Source organism: Cupressus sempervirens, chromosome 3 (assembly GCF_028749045.1).
Source record: "Cupressus sempervirens isolate cs-2001-9-10 chromosome 3, ASM2874904v1, whole genome shotgun sequence".
Lineage (NCBI taxonomy): Eukaryota > Viridiplantae > Streptophyta > Pinopsida > Cupressales > Cupressaceae > Cupressus > Cupressus sempervirens.
In genome coordinates, this window is record NC_143120.1 from 542,475,162 (window position 1) to 542,495,650 (window position 20,489).

General features: G+C 36.5%; 1 protein-coding gene across 4 annotated transcripts in view; it reads right to left on the reverse strand.

Moving 5' to 3' along the window:
* Positions 1 to 19,846, reverse strand: part of SAG18 (senescence associated gene 18) — a 76,652-nt gene extending 56,806 nt beyond the window's left edge. For all 4 annotated transcript variants that reach the window (XM_089820784.1, XM_089820783.1, XM_089820781.1 and 1 more), the window contains exon 1: positions 19,579 to 19,846. In XM_089820784.1, the coding sequence (XP_089676910.1) occupies positions 19,579 to 19,732 (154 nt within the window). In that variant the 5' untranslated portion in view covers positions 19,733 to 19,846. The remainder of the gene's footprint in view (positions 1 to 19,578) is intronic.
* Between the last annotated feature and the right edge of the window lie 643 nt (positions 19,847 to 20,489).

The following is a 20,489-nucleotide window of genomic DNA, read 5'->3' on the forward strand; positions in this document are numbered from 1 at the left end:
ATTTCAGATGTGAAGGAGGATATCAAGCATTTGAATGCCATCAAAGAAATTCTAAGAAAAGATAGAGAACAGAGCAAGGGAAGCATATGCGGAAGAACAACCAGTTGGATTATCTGTTACAAAACTAAAAATGGGTGAATCATTGATCATGAGGAGAGCTCTGTTGTAGATTGAGGCAACTGAGAAACTGACACAAAGGAAAACTTTGTTGTAAAGTTATCATTGATAGATAATTTGGTTTTTGAATAGATGGTGAGGAAATTGAATTTGAAAAGAATAAAAATCCAAACCCATATAGGATTGTATGGATTCAACATGATCACAAGTCCATGGCGAGTGAGCAGTGTGTGGTGAGATTCCACATAGGATCATATACTGATGAGGTATTGTGTAATCTTATGCCAACAGATGGATGTCATATGTTATTAGGAAGATCATGGCAGTATGATAGGAAAGTGACTCGTGATGGAAGAAAGAAGTACCTACAGTGTGACCTCAAATGAGAAAAAGTATATCTTGATTCCTTTAGAGGAAGCATAAGCGAAGTGAAGCTTCATTAAAACAAAATTGGTCAAATTAAGATTTGTCATTTCTAATTAAGATTTGTCATTTCTACTAAATAATTGAAGATGGGTCTAAAGAAAGTGGCAATTATGAAAAAGCCATCACCAATCGGCATTGTAGAGGTGAAATCTCCTCATGTATTGGTAACTAATAGTTTCATGGATTGGCAAGTATCTACAAGTTCATTAGGATTTTTAGTGCACTGCTATTTCTACCCCTGTGACAAAACCAATGAGGGGAGATTGGAAGGAATTCAAGTGGACATCAATAGCACAAAAGAGTTTTAAATTCTTGAAACAAAACTTAAAAGTAACCCAACAACGAGTCTTAGTCTTGCCTAATTTTGATTAGTATATCAGGTTGACTATGATGCTAAAGGAACTGCAAAAGGATCAGTATTGAGTCAAGAAGGTAGATCAGTAGCTTGTTTGAGTGAGAAGTTGTGTCAAATTAAATAAGGCTGTATATCCATTAAATAGGAGATTGACAGAAGTCATAGCAACTGCAATGGGATGTGAAATGTTGAAGAACTAAAAAACAGTTATGAGGACGATCCAGATTTTGCGGAAGCCTAGAAAATAAGTAGAGACCCAGTTTTGATTAACAGAAGCAAGTGTTGGACTATTTAAATCAAGATGATATGTTATTCAGAGGAAACTAATTGTGCACTCTTAGATGTTCAATGCAGGAAATTATGATCAAATAGAAACATAGTTGTTGATTAGCAAGACATTTTGGCATTGACACAACAATAGCTTTGGTGAGTGAACATTACATTTGGCCACAAATTTATAAGGACACCAGTTAATTTGTTCAACAATGTAGAGCCTATTAAGCTGCAAAAGTAAGTAGTCAAAATATTGGATAGTACCAACCTCCAGTAATACCAAAAAGAACTTGAGAGGAATGAAGGTCGATTTTGTATTAGGATTTCCAAGAATATAAAGGACTATATTTGTAGTAGTGGATTGATTTTCCAAGATGGCACATTTCATTCCTTGTATGAAGACCCAGGATGTTGTGCACGTTGCTGATCTACTGTTTGGGAGATTGTGCGAGACTGAATAGTTACCAAGGAGTATTCTCTCAAGTAGGGACACCAAGTTCACAGGAAATTTTTGGAGAACATTATGGAAAAAGATGAAGACAGATTTGGAATTCAGTTCAACATTTAATCCACAGACTGATGGGCACAAGAGGTAGTAAACAAGAGTTTAAGGTACTGGTTAAGATGTTTAGTAAGAGATAAAACAAGAAATTGGAACATAGTTCTACTGCAAGCAAAGTTTGCATACAACAATACAATGAGGATAAGTATATGAAGGACAGCATTCACATTGTGAAAAGACTACATCTACATGCTAGAGGAGTATCAGAACTCAAAGACTTCAGTGCAAAGGACAAAAGGAGTACGAAACCAAAGAAATTTGCAAACTGGATAGAAACAATGCACACTTAGGTCAAGGAATATTTGGAGATAATGAATAGCAAATGCAAAGGTCAGATAGATGAGAAGACAAGGCGCAAAGAGTCTGTAGTTAGCAATGAAGTTACAATGCACCTCAAGAAGAAAAACTTGCCTGAAGACAAACAAAAGTTGAAGATGAGGTTGGTTTGAGTAAGATTCTCAGGACATTTGATTATAGAAATGCCTGTGAAGTTAAGCTATTAAAAGCAGTTGGCATATTACCTATATTCAATTCCATTAGTATCGTGAAGAACGGCCAAGCAGCAACACCACTGAAGTTTCTTTTAGGGAACAACTACAACAACAAGTACAATTGAGCAGTTGTTGGACAGAAAAATGGGGTGCGCTGCTAAAAAATCAACAAGTATATAGAACTCCTAGGGAAGTGGAAAGGAAGACCAGTAGAAGACTTGTCATGTATTCACAAGCTGAGATAGAACATGTGGGATTTTCACCAGGACCAACAAAGTGCAAAACTCACCTTTCAAATAATCCGACTAAATCTCACTACAATTATGCACAATACATCTTTATGGCTCCAACTGCAATCGCCTACATGACATATTCAATATTCAGAACACTTCAATCAATTTTCAAGGAGATATCTCTAACAAAGATCACAATGCAAAGAAAACAATACAAAATTCATCAAGGGAAGTGTATGGAACCCTCCCATACCTTGCAGCATCAAACCTAACATACCACAATGAAGAATAGGACCAAAGAAACCTTGCAATCGAACCATAATTTATTTCATTAACTCATGGATCTTCATCATCAGAATTAGGTTGACACATGTTTCACAAAGCATTAGGAGTTGGGACATCTTCGACCAACATGGATCAACTTAAGGCTTGGACATGATATATATATATATATATATATATATAAACTTCTTACATTCATTGTAACTCAGTTTGTTAGCTAGGATAGTGGTGTCTATAAAGTCACAAATCTAGCTTATTCCTCGGAATTTTAAGTTTCAAATCTAATCTAGCATGTAAGCTTGTAATAAGCATATAATTTGAAACAAAAGTGGGATATAAATGGAATGGAGCATCCCAGTGGCTCTAGTTGAGGACATAGCTCTCGTAATCAAAAAGAAAATCCAACCACTATAGGATGTAGACCACAAAATGAGAAAGCAAAGAGGAACAAGGCAAATACACTTCAGCTTGATCAAGTAACATCAAGATTTAACAGAGGCACACACAAACAAGTAAAACCATTCCTTACAAGAAGTAATGCTAATTCATAGTGTTGTGAACCAATACATTCTTATGATACGAGGTGAAACGCCTATAACATGTACTGCCATTATTCTTATTAGAGACACCATATAGCAATGCCACAAGCCATTCCCCAATAAACTAGTATATAATCAACACACATCTTAAGGACTATAGCTCAAGTCTTATTTGTTGATTGTAATTCCATCCAAGGGAACAATTCATTTCCTCTAAAGAAAATAAATCATCATTGTACATGAAACATTCCTAAGGTGACAAAAGGTGGATGCATTCATGAAGTCTACCTCATTGACTTACATTGCATCAAGACTGACAACTTTCCTTGAAGGTACTTCAACATCATGTAACAACATATAATCTAGAGGAACCAATTTAATTGGCATATCAACATCTTCATAAAAACTTAGCTCAAATGAGTTCCTACCAACAACTTCTTTAAATGTTACCTTATTAGTCATTGGTGCATATATGTATCCATTTGTAATTATGTAAGGACTTGTTGATACCAACAACAAGCTGCTTGTATTAATCTTCATTCATTTAAAGCCCTATAGCTGTTGAAGGACAGGATCACTGCAAATGTAATAACACTTCCATATTTCTCTGTGTTCCAAGTGTAGATCCAAATGCATATATATAGGAGCAGAAGAGTCATGTCCCATGAAGAGGCATGTCTCTATGTTAATCGTTATTGGTTATGGTAAGTTAATAACCATTAAACATTATTTATAGCGAGACACACACACACACACACACACACACACACATATATATGTCTAATTGATGATTAATCAAATGCAACAATGTTTAACCATTTTCCATTGGAGATTAGATCAATTCAATCCAACTAAAGATACAACATTAACACTCCCTCTTAGCTAGAGGATTGTTATAGAACACATTATGCTCTCAAGCATATAGAGAGATATCATCTCAATATGATATTCGTAGAGTGATATATTTAAGGATATCAACATATATCCATCAAATCAGATATAATCTGAGTAATGTTATTTCACCAACACTCCCTCTTAGCGAGGAGGATTTAAACAACACAACCATCTGACAAAATAGTGATCTGATTTTGAACAATCTTGTCAATCTCACATTTTTGTGATATGAGCACTAGCATCAACACCAAGATGCCTATCAACAAGAATATCATATCCTAGAAAGATATTTGTTATCTGGTTTCCAGTACACTCCGAGACAATACTAAATGTAGTCTATCAAATAACAACCTTGATTTCAGGGACAACAAAGTAGTGTCCATTATGACAAGTATCACAATCTCAAGCACACTTTGGGACATCACCTTAATGTAGTCTATTGTAATACGTTAGTTATCTTGATCTTCGCCGCATCCATGGACAACAAGTTAACGAAGTCTATCATGATAATAGATCAAGAACTCCAAAACAACAAATGTAGTATCATGATCTCCGGCACATTCCGAGACAACAACTTAATGTAGTCTATCATGATACATTCGTTATCATGATCTTTGGCACATTCCAGGACAAAAACTTAATGTAGTCCATCGTGATAACAAGTCAAAACATTTTTAAGATCATCGCCTTACAATAGCGACCTCACAACATAAACATTGATGAAAGATCGTCACTTCTCATGATGTTTTCCAACAAAATCATGTAGCAACTCACATGATATCCACCATGAACCAAGTCAGAGAGTGGATCCACCATAGCAGCTCCTGGAGGGTGGAACAAGGGTTTTCACCTCAAACTTCTCTCTCACAGAGAAGAATGTATTACAAGGAATTTCACCTTGAAATTCTCCCTCTCAATTTGTAGACTTTTTCAATCCAAGGTTTGTTTTTAAGTGAATGTCAAACTCCCTCTGATATCAACCTTTCTGACCTCTTATACAAAGTTGCCTCTACTAAAGTGCAAACTACCTTTGAATCTAATATCATCCTTTTGACCTCCTAGCAGCAAGTCATATCATGCTTCCCTAGTTTAACAAGTATCTTGATAGCATAATGCCTTCCAATCCTACATACATGAACTTTATCCCATGAATCATAATCCTTTAATTGCTATAGTTTCAAATCACTAGAGAATCCATCTCGCCATGGTCTACTCTATCTGAATCAATACGATCAAGATCATCAAAAAGTTTGAGTGAAGCATATCTTCTATCTACTCGCTCTCAATCATCAAGGGTATCTGTTTCAAGAGTCACACTGTATCCAACATGATCATTAGATGACTAATGAAATCTAGATCAAAGCTTCTTAGAGTTTTGCACAATATTTGGTAGTATGTATAAAGTACCAACCTTTTTTTTCCTGCAAGAACATCCCTAGACAGAAAAGAAAAGATCAAGACAAATAGCTCTTTATAGTATGTATAGTAATACAAATAAGAGAGACTACAATAGGTAGATAAATGTAATATTCAAGGATAAAAAATACTTTATCTGCACATGAAGGTCCATAGATATTAAATCAGAAATTTCCTTCCTAGATTATTTGAGAATGGAACATCTCCCTTCTAAAGATAGTTCAAGTGGGAAAGTAACATTGATTATTATTCTTCCCCATATCATTGACCCATAATATCCACTTCAATCTTGTGTCTCATTTGTGTAACTTGAGTAAAACTATGGTGATGGTTATCATACCAAATGTGTATGTGTTTAATGGAATCCTTTGAATATACTACAAGACTTGCATTCATGATAAGTCTGTTAATTAACAACTTCAACTTTCCTTCCTTAATGCTTGCAACATTATCTCCTATAACTTTGTGCCAGGAAGGTATGCATCTGAAAACTTTATGAACTCATCAATCTCCTCCATATAAGGATTGTATAAGTGCATGATGTCCTCAATCTTTTATGTGTCTCCATTTCTCTATCCAAGCCTATTAGTCCTCAAGATTTAGTGCAATCATGTTATTGAAAAAAAAAAAGATGGATATATAAAGTGAAAAAACAATATGTTAATAACACCTTATATTACGATAATAGATAAGTGTCTATTATTAGTTGATGGTAATCTATTTGTAATCTATTGAAAATATTAGAATGTTTCTAATATTTAGTTAGTTGTAGTTATCTATTAACTTTTTTAGCTTTCTTTTAACTAGAATAGAATGTTTATAACTTTCTATTCTTTATGATCGTTTACTAAGGAAATATCGCTTTATTCTTTTGTATATTTAGACCTCTCGGTCTCTCTTAATAACAAGCAAGTATTTTACCAATTACTTTGTAATATGGTATCAAAGCCAATACTTCAAATTTTTTTAAAAATTTTATAACTTATTTTGAGAAAATTTGCTAAGATTTTTAAAATTATTTGTATAGTTTTTCCTCCAAAACCCGTCTAGGGTTTCCATTTTTTAGAGAAATTCTTATGTTCAAACCTTGGTTGTAGCTAGGTTTTTTGGAGATCAGTAACTGCAAATCGTGGCTCCCAATCGCATTTGTATAATGTGTTTCGTTCTCAGTCTGCAAATCGTGTTTCTATGTGTTTGTGTTTTAAACACGCAATCTAGACAAACTTCCATGAAATCGCATTGAGATTTCCATGACCGCGTTTTTGGTGATCTCCATGAAACCACAACAAATCATGTTCCTGGTTTGGTTGTGTTTCCTGCTCATGACTATCTGCTTACAAGTTGTTTCCTCGCCCTAAACATCATTCTTTGGTGTCATTTTTGCATAATTTGACCATAGAAGCCTCTATTTGCTACAAAAATGACCCTTTTTTTGCCTACAAGACTCAAATCCGCCCTCCATGGCTGCCAACCTAGATTCTTATTCGAAACCCTAAATTCTGACCTCAAAGTTTTTTTCCTGACTATAGATTCTCGGTGGGTTTTTCGAAAGCTCAACTAGGTTGTCGTCTATTTTTTCTGGGTGCCTCAATTTTCGAGTGAATGGATCCAGAAGCCGACAACATATTCTTTTTGGGTTTTGGAGCTCTCTTTTGGGTCATCCTTCAAATATTTTGTGTCTTCCATTTTTTGCCTTGAAGAATGTGCATTTACAGATTTTCACATTTTTCATTGAAAAATGTGCCATGGCATCTTTGACAAACATTTTGCTTGAGAACAACTCAAAATTCAATGATCAAAATTATGGCACTTAGAAGCAACAAGCATAGCAATATTTTAATATCGGAATACTTATCAAATTATTCTGGGGATTACGAAACGTCCAACTACTCCCGATACTAATCAAGATACGTGTAATCCAAATAATCGAGAGGCGGTGATGCTTCTCATATTATCCATGGCTGATGATCAGCTCTCTCAGATTCCATCTGGCAAGACAATTGCCAAGATATGGGCACATCTCAAAAGTCTTCATGAGACTTCTAAAAAAAGAAGAGCTTTATTCTTGAAGAACACTCTATTTTCTATTATCATGGATGAGCGAACCTCGCTCCAACCTCACCTAAATAAGATTCAGGAAATCCGTGATCAGTTGCTTGCCATCGATCGCAAGATGGAGGAAGAGGACATTGTGGTAATCACTCTTCGGAGTTTACCAAAGTCCTACAAACATTTTATCGGAACTCTCAACATCACGTCTTCTAGCGTTGATCTAAAGTTCACTGATCTCTGCACACTTCTGCTTCAGCAAGATCGGTGGAAACAACAATTCGATAGCAACTCCACCTCCACCTCCACAAAGCAAGCCTTTGCTACTAAATCCTTTCAGAATGATAAACGCAAGGTTCAGCAGTCATCTCAGTAGAAGTCTTCTACTTCATCTTCAGATGGCTCCTGGAAGAAAAACATTCAATACAACTATTGCCACAAGTTTTGGCATATGAAGGTTAAATGTCGGAAATGCTTAGCTGCACAATCTAAGCAATCAGGTTCACAGCCCAAAGTGAACAATGTTGAGCACATTGAGCAGACAAAATCTGCCTTTTACACCTTCATGGCTAAAAGACCTGCAAATCATGTGAAGTCATCTGGCTAGTACATTGATTCAAGTGCCTCTTGTCATTTCACCCACTGCAAAGATTGGTTTACTAACTACCAGCCTTATTCAGATTTTGTTATTTTTGGTGGCGGAGAGAAGTACACCATTGTTCGCAAAGGCAACATTCAGATTCAGTTTGCTAGGAGGAATCTCATTTTCCTCGATGTGCATACTATGTTCCCGAGATGGAACTAAATCTACTCTCAGTCAATCAATTACTACGATATTCTCCACACTTGGATGTCACCTTCAATTGACATCAGTGTACCGTCATTGATTGGGCGACTCAATCTATTCTTGCAGTAGGTCTTGAGAATCATGGTCTTTTCCAACTTACTAATTGTGGTGATTCTCAGGACCTAGCTATGGCTACTCAACGGTCTTCTATTGGTCTTTTTAAGGACTTAGTATCAGCAGTATTGGCACTTAAATGTGCATTATCTCTCTCAGCTTGCTCGGGATGAGCTTGTCCTTGGATTGCAAGAGATTCAGACTCAACAGCTTGGAGTTTGTGATGCATGTCAAGTTGGGAAGCAACATCGCATACCTTTCACCAGTGGCAATTCATGGTGAGCTTCTGAAGTACTTCAGCTTGTTCATGCCGATATTTGTGACCCTATGACCACTCCTATTCTTGGGTTCAGGTATTCCTGTTGTTTGTTGATGACTTCAGAGTAAAATGTGGGTGTATTTTCTTAAAAAGAAATCAGATGCATTTCCTGTATTTCAGAAGTTTAAACCTTTAGTTGAAAAAGAGTCTGGGAAATCTATTATTACTCTTAGATCAGACAATTGGGGGGAATTTTGTTCTAATGAATTCTCTAGCTTCTTGGATATTCATGGCATCAAACACCAATTAACGACTCCCCACACACCACAACAGAACAGTGTAGCTGAATGACGGAACAAAACAATCACTGAGATGGCTCGATCCATGCTTGAACACAGACATGTTCCGAAAAAAATTTGGGCAAAAGGAGTCAACATTGAAGTTTATCTTTTGAACCGGTCACCCATAGTGGCAGTCAAAGGTAAAACTCTGAAAGAGGCTTGGTCAGGTCACAAGCCCAGAATTAGTCACTTGAAAGTTTTTGGCTCCCTTGCTTTTGTTTGGAACCCTGATGCGTCATGCACCAAGTTGGATGCTGAGAGTCAAAAACTCATGCTTGTTGGATATAGTAGTCTTCACAAAGCCTACCGCTTGATCACCACTAAGACATCTCGTCTCCTATACAATCGTGATGTAGCCTTTGATGAGCAGTGAGGACCATTCATGCATGTTTCTCTTATTCCTGATCCAGCAAACCAACCTATGAAGGCTCATCATTTGGGAGTTAGGCTTCCATTAGGTGCACCTGATGGGAGGGCTCTAGTAGCTCTGGCAACTCCAGTCATACCAGTGATCCTTGTACAGACACCTCCAATCTCTCCTACACGATCACCTCAATTTGTTGATGCTTCACCTAAGTTTGATCCAGATTCTTTTGATGAGGAACTTGATCACCAAGCATCTCCTGATACTAATGTTGGTTATTCTGCTCTTCGACCTAAGTGGTGGGCTAAGGCACTTGTTGATCTTCATGATGATGAGCTCATTGATGGGAGAATTGCTCAAAAAAAGAGCAAACCTAAAAAATTTGTTAGCTTTGTTCTCATAGGCAACATTCACAGTGTGTTTGAACCTCAAACATATTCCGAGACTAAAAGAATTCCAGAGTGGGAACATGCCATAACATCTGAACACCAGAGCCTATTAAAGAATAACACCTAGGTCCTTTCTAATCCTCCACCAAGGAAGAAACCCATTGGCTGCAAATGGGTTTACAAAATCAAATACAAATCTGATGGTACTCTGGATAAGTACAAAGCTCGTTTCGTTGCGAAGGGCTTTTCTCAATGTTAGGACATTGATTATGAGGAGACCTTTGCTCCTGCAAAGATGAGCGCAATCAGATTAGTCCTATCCATGGCAGCACAATTTGGCTGGAAGGTCCATCACATGGACATCAAGAATGCTTTCCTGAATGGTGATCTCCATGAAGAGGTCTACATGACACAACCTCCTAGTTTCGAGGTTGTTGGTAAAGACCAACAGGGTCTTAGATTGGTGAAAGCTCTCAAAGGCTTGAAGCAAGCCCCTCGGGCATGGTACATAAAAATTGATAAGTACCTCAGTGATCAAGGCTTCAAGAGGGGTTTTCCAAACTCAAATTTGTAGAACAAGACTACTATCAATGACATCATCCTTCTGATTATTTATATGGATGATTTAATCATCACTAGCAGTTTAGCATCTTTGATTTAGGGAATCAAACACAATTTATGTCAGTCTTTTAATATGACTGACCTTGGGCTCATGCATTATTGCCTAGTTGTTGAGGTTTGGCAACAATCTTTTGGTATATTCATCTCTCAATCCAAATATGCTAGGGCTTTGTTAGACAAATTTTGTATGCAAGATTGCAAGCCTGCATCTACACCCATGGAGCAAGGTCTCACGTTATTAGCCAAGTCTGATTCTCCTTCCGTTGATGATACTACATACAGGAAACTAGTAGGTAGTCTCATCTACCTCTTTGCTACTAGGCCTCCTGACATTAGCTTCGCAGTCAGCTACATGTCACACTTTATAATAGCTCTTAAGGTTGATCATTGGATGGTTGCAAAGCGTGTGCTCCGTTATGTGAAGGGCACTTCAAATTATGGACTTCTTTACTCTCAAAGTTCTAATCCTAGATTCAGTGGGTTCATAGATTCAAATTGGGCAGGCTTTGTTGACGATAAAAGTAAACTTCTAGATATGTGTTCAGTTTGGGATCTGGTGTCGTCACATGGACCGGTAAGAAGCAACAGGCAATTTCTCTCTCCTCTACAGAGGTCAAATACGGAGGGACTGTTAAGGCAAGATGTGAAGTTGTTTGGCTTCATTGGATGCTTGGGGATCTGCAGGTGTCACCAACAAGACTGACTACTCTATTTGTTGATAACGAAGGTGTTATCAAGTTAGCCTGAAATCTAGTCTTCCATGAACAAACCAAGCATGGATGTTCACTGTCACTACATACGGCAGTCAGTTGAAGACGGGACAATAGATTTGCAGTACGTTCCTACCACATATCAAATTGCAGACATTCTCACCAAGCCTCTTGGTCCTGATAAGTTTGTCAAATTTAGAGGACAGCTTGGTGCTGTGGATAGATTAACCATTAAGGGAGGGTATTACGATAATAGATAAATGTCTATTATTAGTTAATGGTAATCTATTGTAAATATTAGAATGTTTCTAATATTTAGTTAGTTGTAGTTATCTGTAAGCTTTTTTAGCTTTTTTTAAACTAGATTAGAATGTTTTTATTCTTTATGATTGTTTCCTAAGGAAACGTCGCTTTTTTCTTTTGTATATCTAGACCTCTCGGTCTCTGTTAATAACAAGTATTTTACCAATTACTTCGTAATACCTTACACATCCATACATCAACATCCTCATGAATGTAATCTGCTTCTTTCTTTTGAGTATTTGTCTTTCTTCCGAAATTCAATTTGGTCCTTCTTTAGCAAGCTATGGTTTTCCATTTAGAATTCTCAGCCAATGATATTTGTAGTACTTACTAACTTACCTCTATGAAGAGAGTCCTTACAAATAAATAAGACCCCACATCTATTTTGGTTTACAGTTAGAATTTAGATGGTCAACTTCATATATATTAACAATTGCTTTAGTAAGCAAAACCAACTACCATCAGAATATAATAAATTGTAACAGATTCTCCTCCAATATGACTTGTCACTTGTATTTGTTATCTGTTATAGTGAGTAAACATGTCTTGAAATAATGTCCAATGGCTCAATAGTATGTTGTCATGACACTGCTAAACATCTCCAATAGCGACACCAATACGACTCTCATAATCGCTGTGTCACGTGATATATTGCTCCATACTAAGGAACAACATTGTTTTGCATGTCAATATCAAGAATTTAATGGATAAGCTGGAGCAGGGGAGAAATCAGGGTATAAAGGAGATGAAGGAAGATCAAGGTCCCAGCAAATGCAACACAAGGGCTAATTCGAAGAAGACAGAGGTTATGGACGCCAAAGAGATTGATGAGCTGAGGGCCTCTGCTGTAAATATGAATATTTTAGCTGATCAGGCAGCTGACCTGCTGAAAGCTTTATAGCTGTGTTGCTGTTCTTCTGCTGTCTTTTTGTTGTCTTTTTGTCTGCTTCTTGTTTTAGGGCTGCCTGTTCTGGCATGTCTGGTTTTTTGGTGCTGATGCACAGTTTTCTGTTGGCTTTTTTTGCTTCTCTACTTGGTTCGTTGTAAAGGGCTTCAAGTCCCTCCAAAACCTGTTTTTACTTAATCAAAACATTGTTTTGCATGTCACTTGAATTAATGCTAAGCATTAGAAATGCACGAATTGATAAGTGATAGAAATCTTAGTCACTGAAGTAATCACTATTTCAACAGTCCATAATAATTATTTCTCCTTGCTACGAGTAGAACCAATCTTTTCCAAGGATTAAAATCTTTTGTTATGGCTTCAATATTTCCCCTCTCCACAAAAATACATTTATTCAAGTTCTTGATTAGAGATTTAAGTTGTTGGTCTCTTCCGAAGACTCTTACCCAGTGGTCGCCCCTTCATTCAATTTAGCAAACCTAGAACTCATGATGTCTTCTTATTAGATTTTCCCATTAATCGCTAATCCACTTACTATCATTATTTTGGAGAATGGTAATAGGAAGAAATATTGTGTGTTCCTAGTTTATTCCTATCAAAGTCTAAATCACTGGGCGTTTATCCATTAGCAAATATTATGGGAGTATATTCCTGATCAACTTATATGATCATCTGCATTCCCTTGGTAAAACATTGGAGTTGCCATGTTCCCTATTGTGAAGACATGTTGATTCTCTCCAAATACTAGATTTTGGATTCCCTGCTCCTATTATGTGTTTATAGTTTTGTATGATCCTCCTTGCTCATTCTGTTACCATCAATATGTGTAATCATGATATTCATGATGATGTTCACAATCTTCTGATTATGATCATGAAAATGAGTACTTTTGTCCATGACATCTTTTACTAATATGAATATCAATACGTTGTCCATGATGTCTTCTACTAATACCAATATGTTGTCCAAGTATGACTATGTAGTATTATGGATCTGTTGCTGACTGTACATTTTGAGTGTTGGATTGGATGCTAAAAGGCTTGGTCTTTCCCTCTTACCTAGGCATCACAGCCTATTTGGTCTTGCAAATAACTCTCTTTATCTTTTCTCCTCTACTATATAACTTCCTGACTGTATGTCTCCTCCCTTACACTGTCAGTGTTCGTTATTTGTTGAGTATTATTATTATTGTGACTTTGTTATTTTCAATACTTTCCATGTCTAAATCATTCCTTGTCTTCCAATATTATTTCCTACTAGTAGTAATCCAATGGAATTCACAGCTCACCAAATCCATATATGTGGTGCAATGGTTAATTAAGCACAAGCAGCAACTATTAGATTGGTCATTTTTTTTCAGCGCATATTTATTATTTTTTGTCTCCTCTCCCAATCATACATTATGAGTTTGCATAAACTGTACTCTTCATTATAACTGCAATCCCCATTTTATCTGGTCTGTGATATTTTTGTTGTATTTGGTCTATGATGGTTGATACTCCTTATGCACTTAGCTATCAGTTGAAGGAGTGACTTCTTGTTGTCGAATCCTTATTGTCTACAATCATTGTTTCCTTAACTTGTTTGGTAGATTGAAATCTCCGTTTACATTAGTTCTCCATATAAATCCTTTTAAGATGACAAGATGGTCCTTAATATTGTTATCATTGACTTTAGTTGCTAACTCAGTTTATCCGTCAAGTCACATATGTTTACTATCAGCATTGACGGGAGACAAAATTACAAAGGCTCCAAAGTATCAACCTGCCTACGTTGGCGATAATCCTTGCGCTATCTGTGTTCAGACGACTTCTTCCATTCTTTATTTAATTTCTATCTTGCAACTCTAACAATTATGCTGCTCAGACATGACTCTTCCTCTAAATTTGTTCTGATTGTAATTATTTTACTTCCTCTTGCATATTCAAGTGCATGCTTTTTCTATAGTTCTTTTTCCCTCACATATAACTACAGACCCCCTTGCATCTATTCGACAATGAATATTGCTCTCTTAAATGGCCACATATTATTTCCTTCAATGTTCATGTAATAATTTTGATTCCAATATCTTTAATTATTTTATTACATTTGCAGCCTGCTCTGATACCATGTTGAAGAACAGGATCACTGCAAATGTAATAACACTTCCATATTTCTGTGTTCCAAGTGTAGATCCAAATGTGTATATATGGGAGCAGAAGAAACATGTCTCATTAAGAGACACATCTCTATGTTAGTCAATTATGGTAAGTTAATAACCATTAGACATTATTAACAGCAAGACATATGTCTACATCTAATTGATGATTAATCAAATGTAGTAATGTTTAACCAATAGCCACTGGAGATTAACTCTAGACCAATTCAATCTGACTGAAGCTACAACATTAACAATAGCAACAACAAATTGGATAACTCAATAGGAGGGAAGGGCTGAGAAATCTCATAAAATCCTAGATTTAAAAAACAAATGCATCTTGAAGGTCTTCCGCGAAACGCATGTATGCATCAAGTAGTCATTTGCTTCATGTGACTGATCAAAACTTCAATAGGAACAAGATAAAGGAAGTGATCAACAACTCCAACATCTTAATCACAACAACCACTGAAAAGTGTGGTGTGTCCCCTTATTCATGATTATGGAAATAATTACTTAAGTTGTCAACATAAGTGTTCCATGGGGATTCAACTCCCCACAGAATCCCCACATTTCTAGGCCAGGGCTATTTCCAAGACATGAGGACTTGGTGGAACTGTCCCACCACAAAACTACCACTACCGTTGAGATAACAGGGACACTGGAATGACAGGACCTCCAAGAGTCTCTTAACTATCCTAGGGATGCCTCATGGACTCTAGTTAGAAACACAAACTAAAAACAAAAAAGGTAATACAATTGTCAAAATGAAATTTATAATGAAGATTTGTGAAGTTTGGAGGTCTTCTTTGTGTATGCTACCAAGGGCTTCTCAACTTAATCGCCCAACCTATATCATAACAGGAAGCATGCCAGTGGAGCTGCCCCTCAACCCTACAAGAGGCTCTACCCCAAACATTTACAAGGGGCACTGCCCCTTGGCCTCATTGGAGGCTCTGCCCACTAACCGAGCAAAAGGTACAACCCCTTGACCCCACTAGGAGCTCTACACTAAGCCATCACGAAAGGCGCTGCCCCTTGAACACATTGAGAACTCTATCCCAGATCCCCGCATGGGGGCAATGCCCCTTGACCTCAAATCTCCACCCACTATTATTATTGTTAATGCAGTCATTGTAATGTTTTTTATGTTTATTAAATTATTAATTTAAACTTCTGTTACTATGCCAAATTTCCATTTGCAATTCTTATTTTTGCTTTGCTCCCAAAGTTGCAAAACTCTGCCCACCATTCTTAGTGTTAAATTTTCTATGCAATCATTGTCATGCTTATAATGTTTGTTAATTTAAACTTTATGGTCCAAAAATTCATTTCCAATTCTTATATTTATTCCTCACACGTCTTTTTATAACTAATTTTTCAAGTATAGCCCCTTCATCGCACTTTTTGAACTTATGATTACTCTCCATCATATTCTTCACTTTTGCTAATTAAAGAATGAACATAGTTTTCCTGTAATTATATGAGATTTTTTTCTTATATCTATGCCTTATATTTCCAATATAACAACCATGCAAATGTAGTCCTTTGCCAAGCAACCTTAACTTCTTCATTTGACCTCAAGTACTCTTTTCTCTTTAATGAGGGAAGATGCATATGTGCATGGCTTCATCTAGAGCCACCTAGGAGGTAGATGATATTTTTTGGAACCTCCAAAGGTAACCCAAGTAACATTGGGAGCTGAATGTACGACTAGATATAATAAGGGAAAAATGATTATCGTCTTAAATAAAGAATGAAATTAATTTTCTAGTAATTCTCTGTTATTTTGCTCTTATATTTATGCCTTATATTTCCAATAAAACAACCATCTAAATGCAGCATGTTGCCAAGCCATCTCAACTTCTTTCTTCCTACTAACCTTAAGTATTATTTTCTCTTTAACAAGGGAAGATGCACACGTGTGTGGATTCATCTGGAGCCACCAAGGGGGTCGGTGATTGGTGGAGATTTGATATGACAAAGGAGAAATAATTATGACCTCCTCTATGTTCATCCCACACAGAATAAACATTAAAGCAATTGCATGGCCATTGTTAGATGACTTGAGCCATTTTTGGAAGTAGCAAATGATTCCCAAATCATAATCTAGGCTATCAAAAAGTCCACCATGCCTAGCTGGAAGTCAACTACATTCTTCAAGAGATGAGGATGTTGACAGTAAAATTTCAGCATAATAGTTTTGACCATTGCTTCCAAGAGAAAAGCAAGCCTACAGACTTCCCTGATAATTTCAGGTTAAGCCAATTTAAATTATCCTTGGTTGCAAATTTTAATTCTATGATTGACAAATCTGATCAACCTTATTGAGTGCTTCTATGGTTGGAGGGGCCAACTAAATCTAAGTTCAACAGATTGTGATCTGAAGACAATGGTGACATGGCCCACATTGGATAGCCCAGAAATCAATGATAAACAGCAATAAGGGAAACATAACACTAAAACAAACACCGGAAGATACCCTGAGAAAACCCTTTTAGAATGAAGGGAAAAACCCAGCCACACAACAAAAGATCATTTTATTGATTATATGAATTCAAGTGTACAATGCCTTTCACTTGATGCGATATATATACCATAAGGAGAGGCTTTTCACATTCCAACCGAAGGTCTCTTCAAATTCCAAAATATAACTCTTTATTTTCAAATACAACTCCTCATATTTCCATGCCTTATTGCATGTTGTATGACACAAGTCTTTATATTTAATATTACAATTTATCATAAATGTCATTTTCAGCTGAAGGTGACCATAATGGTTTTAACACCCTGAGATATATATCTCTATTGCAGCTACAAACTCCAACAGTCCAATCACCATTGACCACACATGGAAAGGAAATCATAAGGATGTGTGTAAGTGATGTGGCCTTGCCCTGTCTTCTTTCTTCAGCACCTCTTCCATGCACTCATATTCTGCTCTCTGTTTATCTTAATCAATTTTTGAACCCTGTCTCGTACTAGAAACGTGGCCCTGTGTTCTTTCAAGTGCAAAATGGTGACTTTTGTAAGATAGGTCTCCACATGCAAATTCATAACTATTTTCATGGCATCCAAAGGAATCAATTTGGTGTTTGTTCAAGATATTTTAAGGTTGGGTGACTGGAAAGAACAGCCAGTCATGAAAAGTAGTTCCATGTTGTAGACACTTTCCAGAGGATTCAACAACTGGGTTGGAGAATTGGATCGTTACTCATAGCGGGCTAGTTTTTTCATGCAGGCTGTGTTTGTACGAAAGAAAAAGGAACTCAAACTTCTCTGAAAATTCCAACATACAGAAGCACCCAGGGAGCAGAGTTTAGTAGAGCCATCTAAAGTGGTAGAGGTGTAAGGTAAAGCTCCGCAGTCAAACATTGCAGATGTGACCCCTTTGTGTCTTAAAGAGAAGTTGACGGAGATCAAGTTTTCAAGTTGCTGAAATCTCACTATGTTAACCTTCTACAATCTGGAAAGGTGAGACTAAGTGTTGCAGATGGAGGTGGAGCACTGCACATTGTATCTACTAAATACACTAGACCTGCATTTGGGCAGCTGCATAGGGTAGAACCTCCTCCCACCCTGCATCACACAGAAGGCAGAGGACCAACAAACATGGAGGAGATTCTTATAGTGCCCTTATATTTATGGATGAGATGAAGTTGATGGACTTGTAGAAGAGCAGGGCAGGCAGGGTTGCACATGGAGTGGAGTTTCAAAAGTCACATGGTTAAGTGGGATAAACATAAATTAGTGATCATGGCAATGTCTGTGGGCTATAACCATTCTTTGGCTATAATAAATGTTCAAGGTTGGCAGGGAATGTGGTCAAGGATAAGGTTATAGCCATGGTGGACGCTTGACGTGAGATTATCGAATTGCTGCTCATGGGGGTCTAGCTGATATGCATTCCCAGGCAGGTGCTTCTGTGAGGACATTGTTCCCTCCTGCCCAGGTTACTTTGGATGGTTGTCGGAGCACTAATCTTTTACAATGTGGGCCATCTTAAAGTTTGTCAGTCGCTATTTTACAAACTTTGTATTTTGCAACCGATGACTTTGTGTCAAGCTGTGACCCACAGGGGCATAGACCTAAGCCTTGACGTTCATCATTGTTTACTATTGAGCAAAAGTCACAAATAAAACTACTCTTCTAATATAACAAGTGAACGTTAATCTAGGATGTAAATAAGTAGAGCGGCGTGCATTTATTGTTTTCTCAGAATATATTGCAAAAGCTGCGCATTTAAAGTTCGTCAGTCGCTATTAGTATATTAAGCAACTCAGTGACAAACTTTGTATTTTACAACCGATGACTTTGTGTCAAGCTGTGACCCACAGGGGCATAGACCTAAGCCTTGACGTTCATCATTGTTTATTATTGAGCAAAAGTCACAAATAAAACTACTCTTCTAATATAACAAGTGAACGTTAATCGAGGATGCGCAGCTTTTGCAATATATTCTGAGAAAACAATAAATGCACGCCGCTCTACTTATTTACTGGAAAATAAAGCACAAATTTGGGAGTCGCGGGCAAAACAAATTAAATTATATAATGATAGAACAACTTCACGGCAATGAATAAAACCAAATATTGCAAATCTTGCAGGCAGTTAAGACATAATTAAAAAATCTGGATTGACGATTAAAACAAGAGACACGAAAAATTCAGGGCACAATATTTAAAACCAAAACATTGTAGAACTTGTAAGAAGTTGAAAGAAGAGAAAAAAAGAATGGTGAACGAAACCAATAAAAACGAACAATGAAAGAACCATTTAAGAGAGCAACAATTAAATTAAATTATTTGTAAATCTGTACTATGTTGAAATTAAAGGAAGAAGACACGAAACAATTAAATAGAAACCCCGGCGGAATGCCCTCGCTAAAAATGTTTCATAAGATGAACTGAAAATATAATGTTGGCTAATTACGTTTTTTTTCTGCTACTCATTCAAATGTTTGCAGAAAGAAGGAAAAAAATGGCAAAAGAGAATAAAGGAGAATACCATACCGAAAAAATTCCGTTGATCTGCGAAGTCATGGTATTCCTGCGACTGGGGAATGGAAGGCGTTACTATCATTAAAACTACAAAGCATATGAGACTTACAACCCATACCGTTGCCCTGCTTTCTCTCAATTTCTTCAGTTTCGTCAGTAGCGTCATTCTCACATAATTTACATACTTTTTCTTCCTTGTTCAGATTATTGCAGACGAGTTCCTTTCTGCAATTCGGATTTCCCCGCGGCGAATAATTCTTCCTAAGCAAGTAAGATGTATCAGTTTCAAACTCGTTTCACTGTATTATATTGAAATTTGCATCAGTTTTGGGCAATTTGCGAGAAATGTCTATAACACAATTCCATTACAATAAGTCGCACATTGTTTGCGTGCAGTTTCGCTCCACTTATTTTTTTCATTTATTCTTATTTACTTTTTCATGTTTTTAAGAAGAAAAAAAAATCTCTAAAGTAAATTGTATATGTTTTTATCAGTTCGTTATTTATTTCAAGGAAGGAATATAAATGTATTTATTTTGATACAGTTTTTAGTCCCCTTTTAATGTCAGGGATAAACATTTTTAAATTCATTTGTGTATTCGTTGTTGTCTTGGAAATTGGTGAGATTGTAAATAATTTTATTTATGCTATAGTCAAGCTAATATTGTTTATTAAAGGGAATTTATGTATTTTAAATTTTATTTTTTATTGTTTTTATTTTTTTCGATTAGTCTTTTTATTTTTCTCGCAAGAAATTGGGCTACAAATAGAGTCGTTGGGATACGTGTTTGTTGTCAAGGGTTCGTACAATAATACAGAAGAGAAGAGGGCTTAATGCTTGTGAAAGATTATGCGAGAACAAAAGTTGATGGGAAAAATAATTGTTTCTCACCACGACAAGAATGGTTTCAACCACAGTTTTA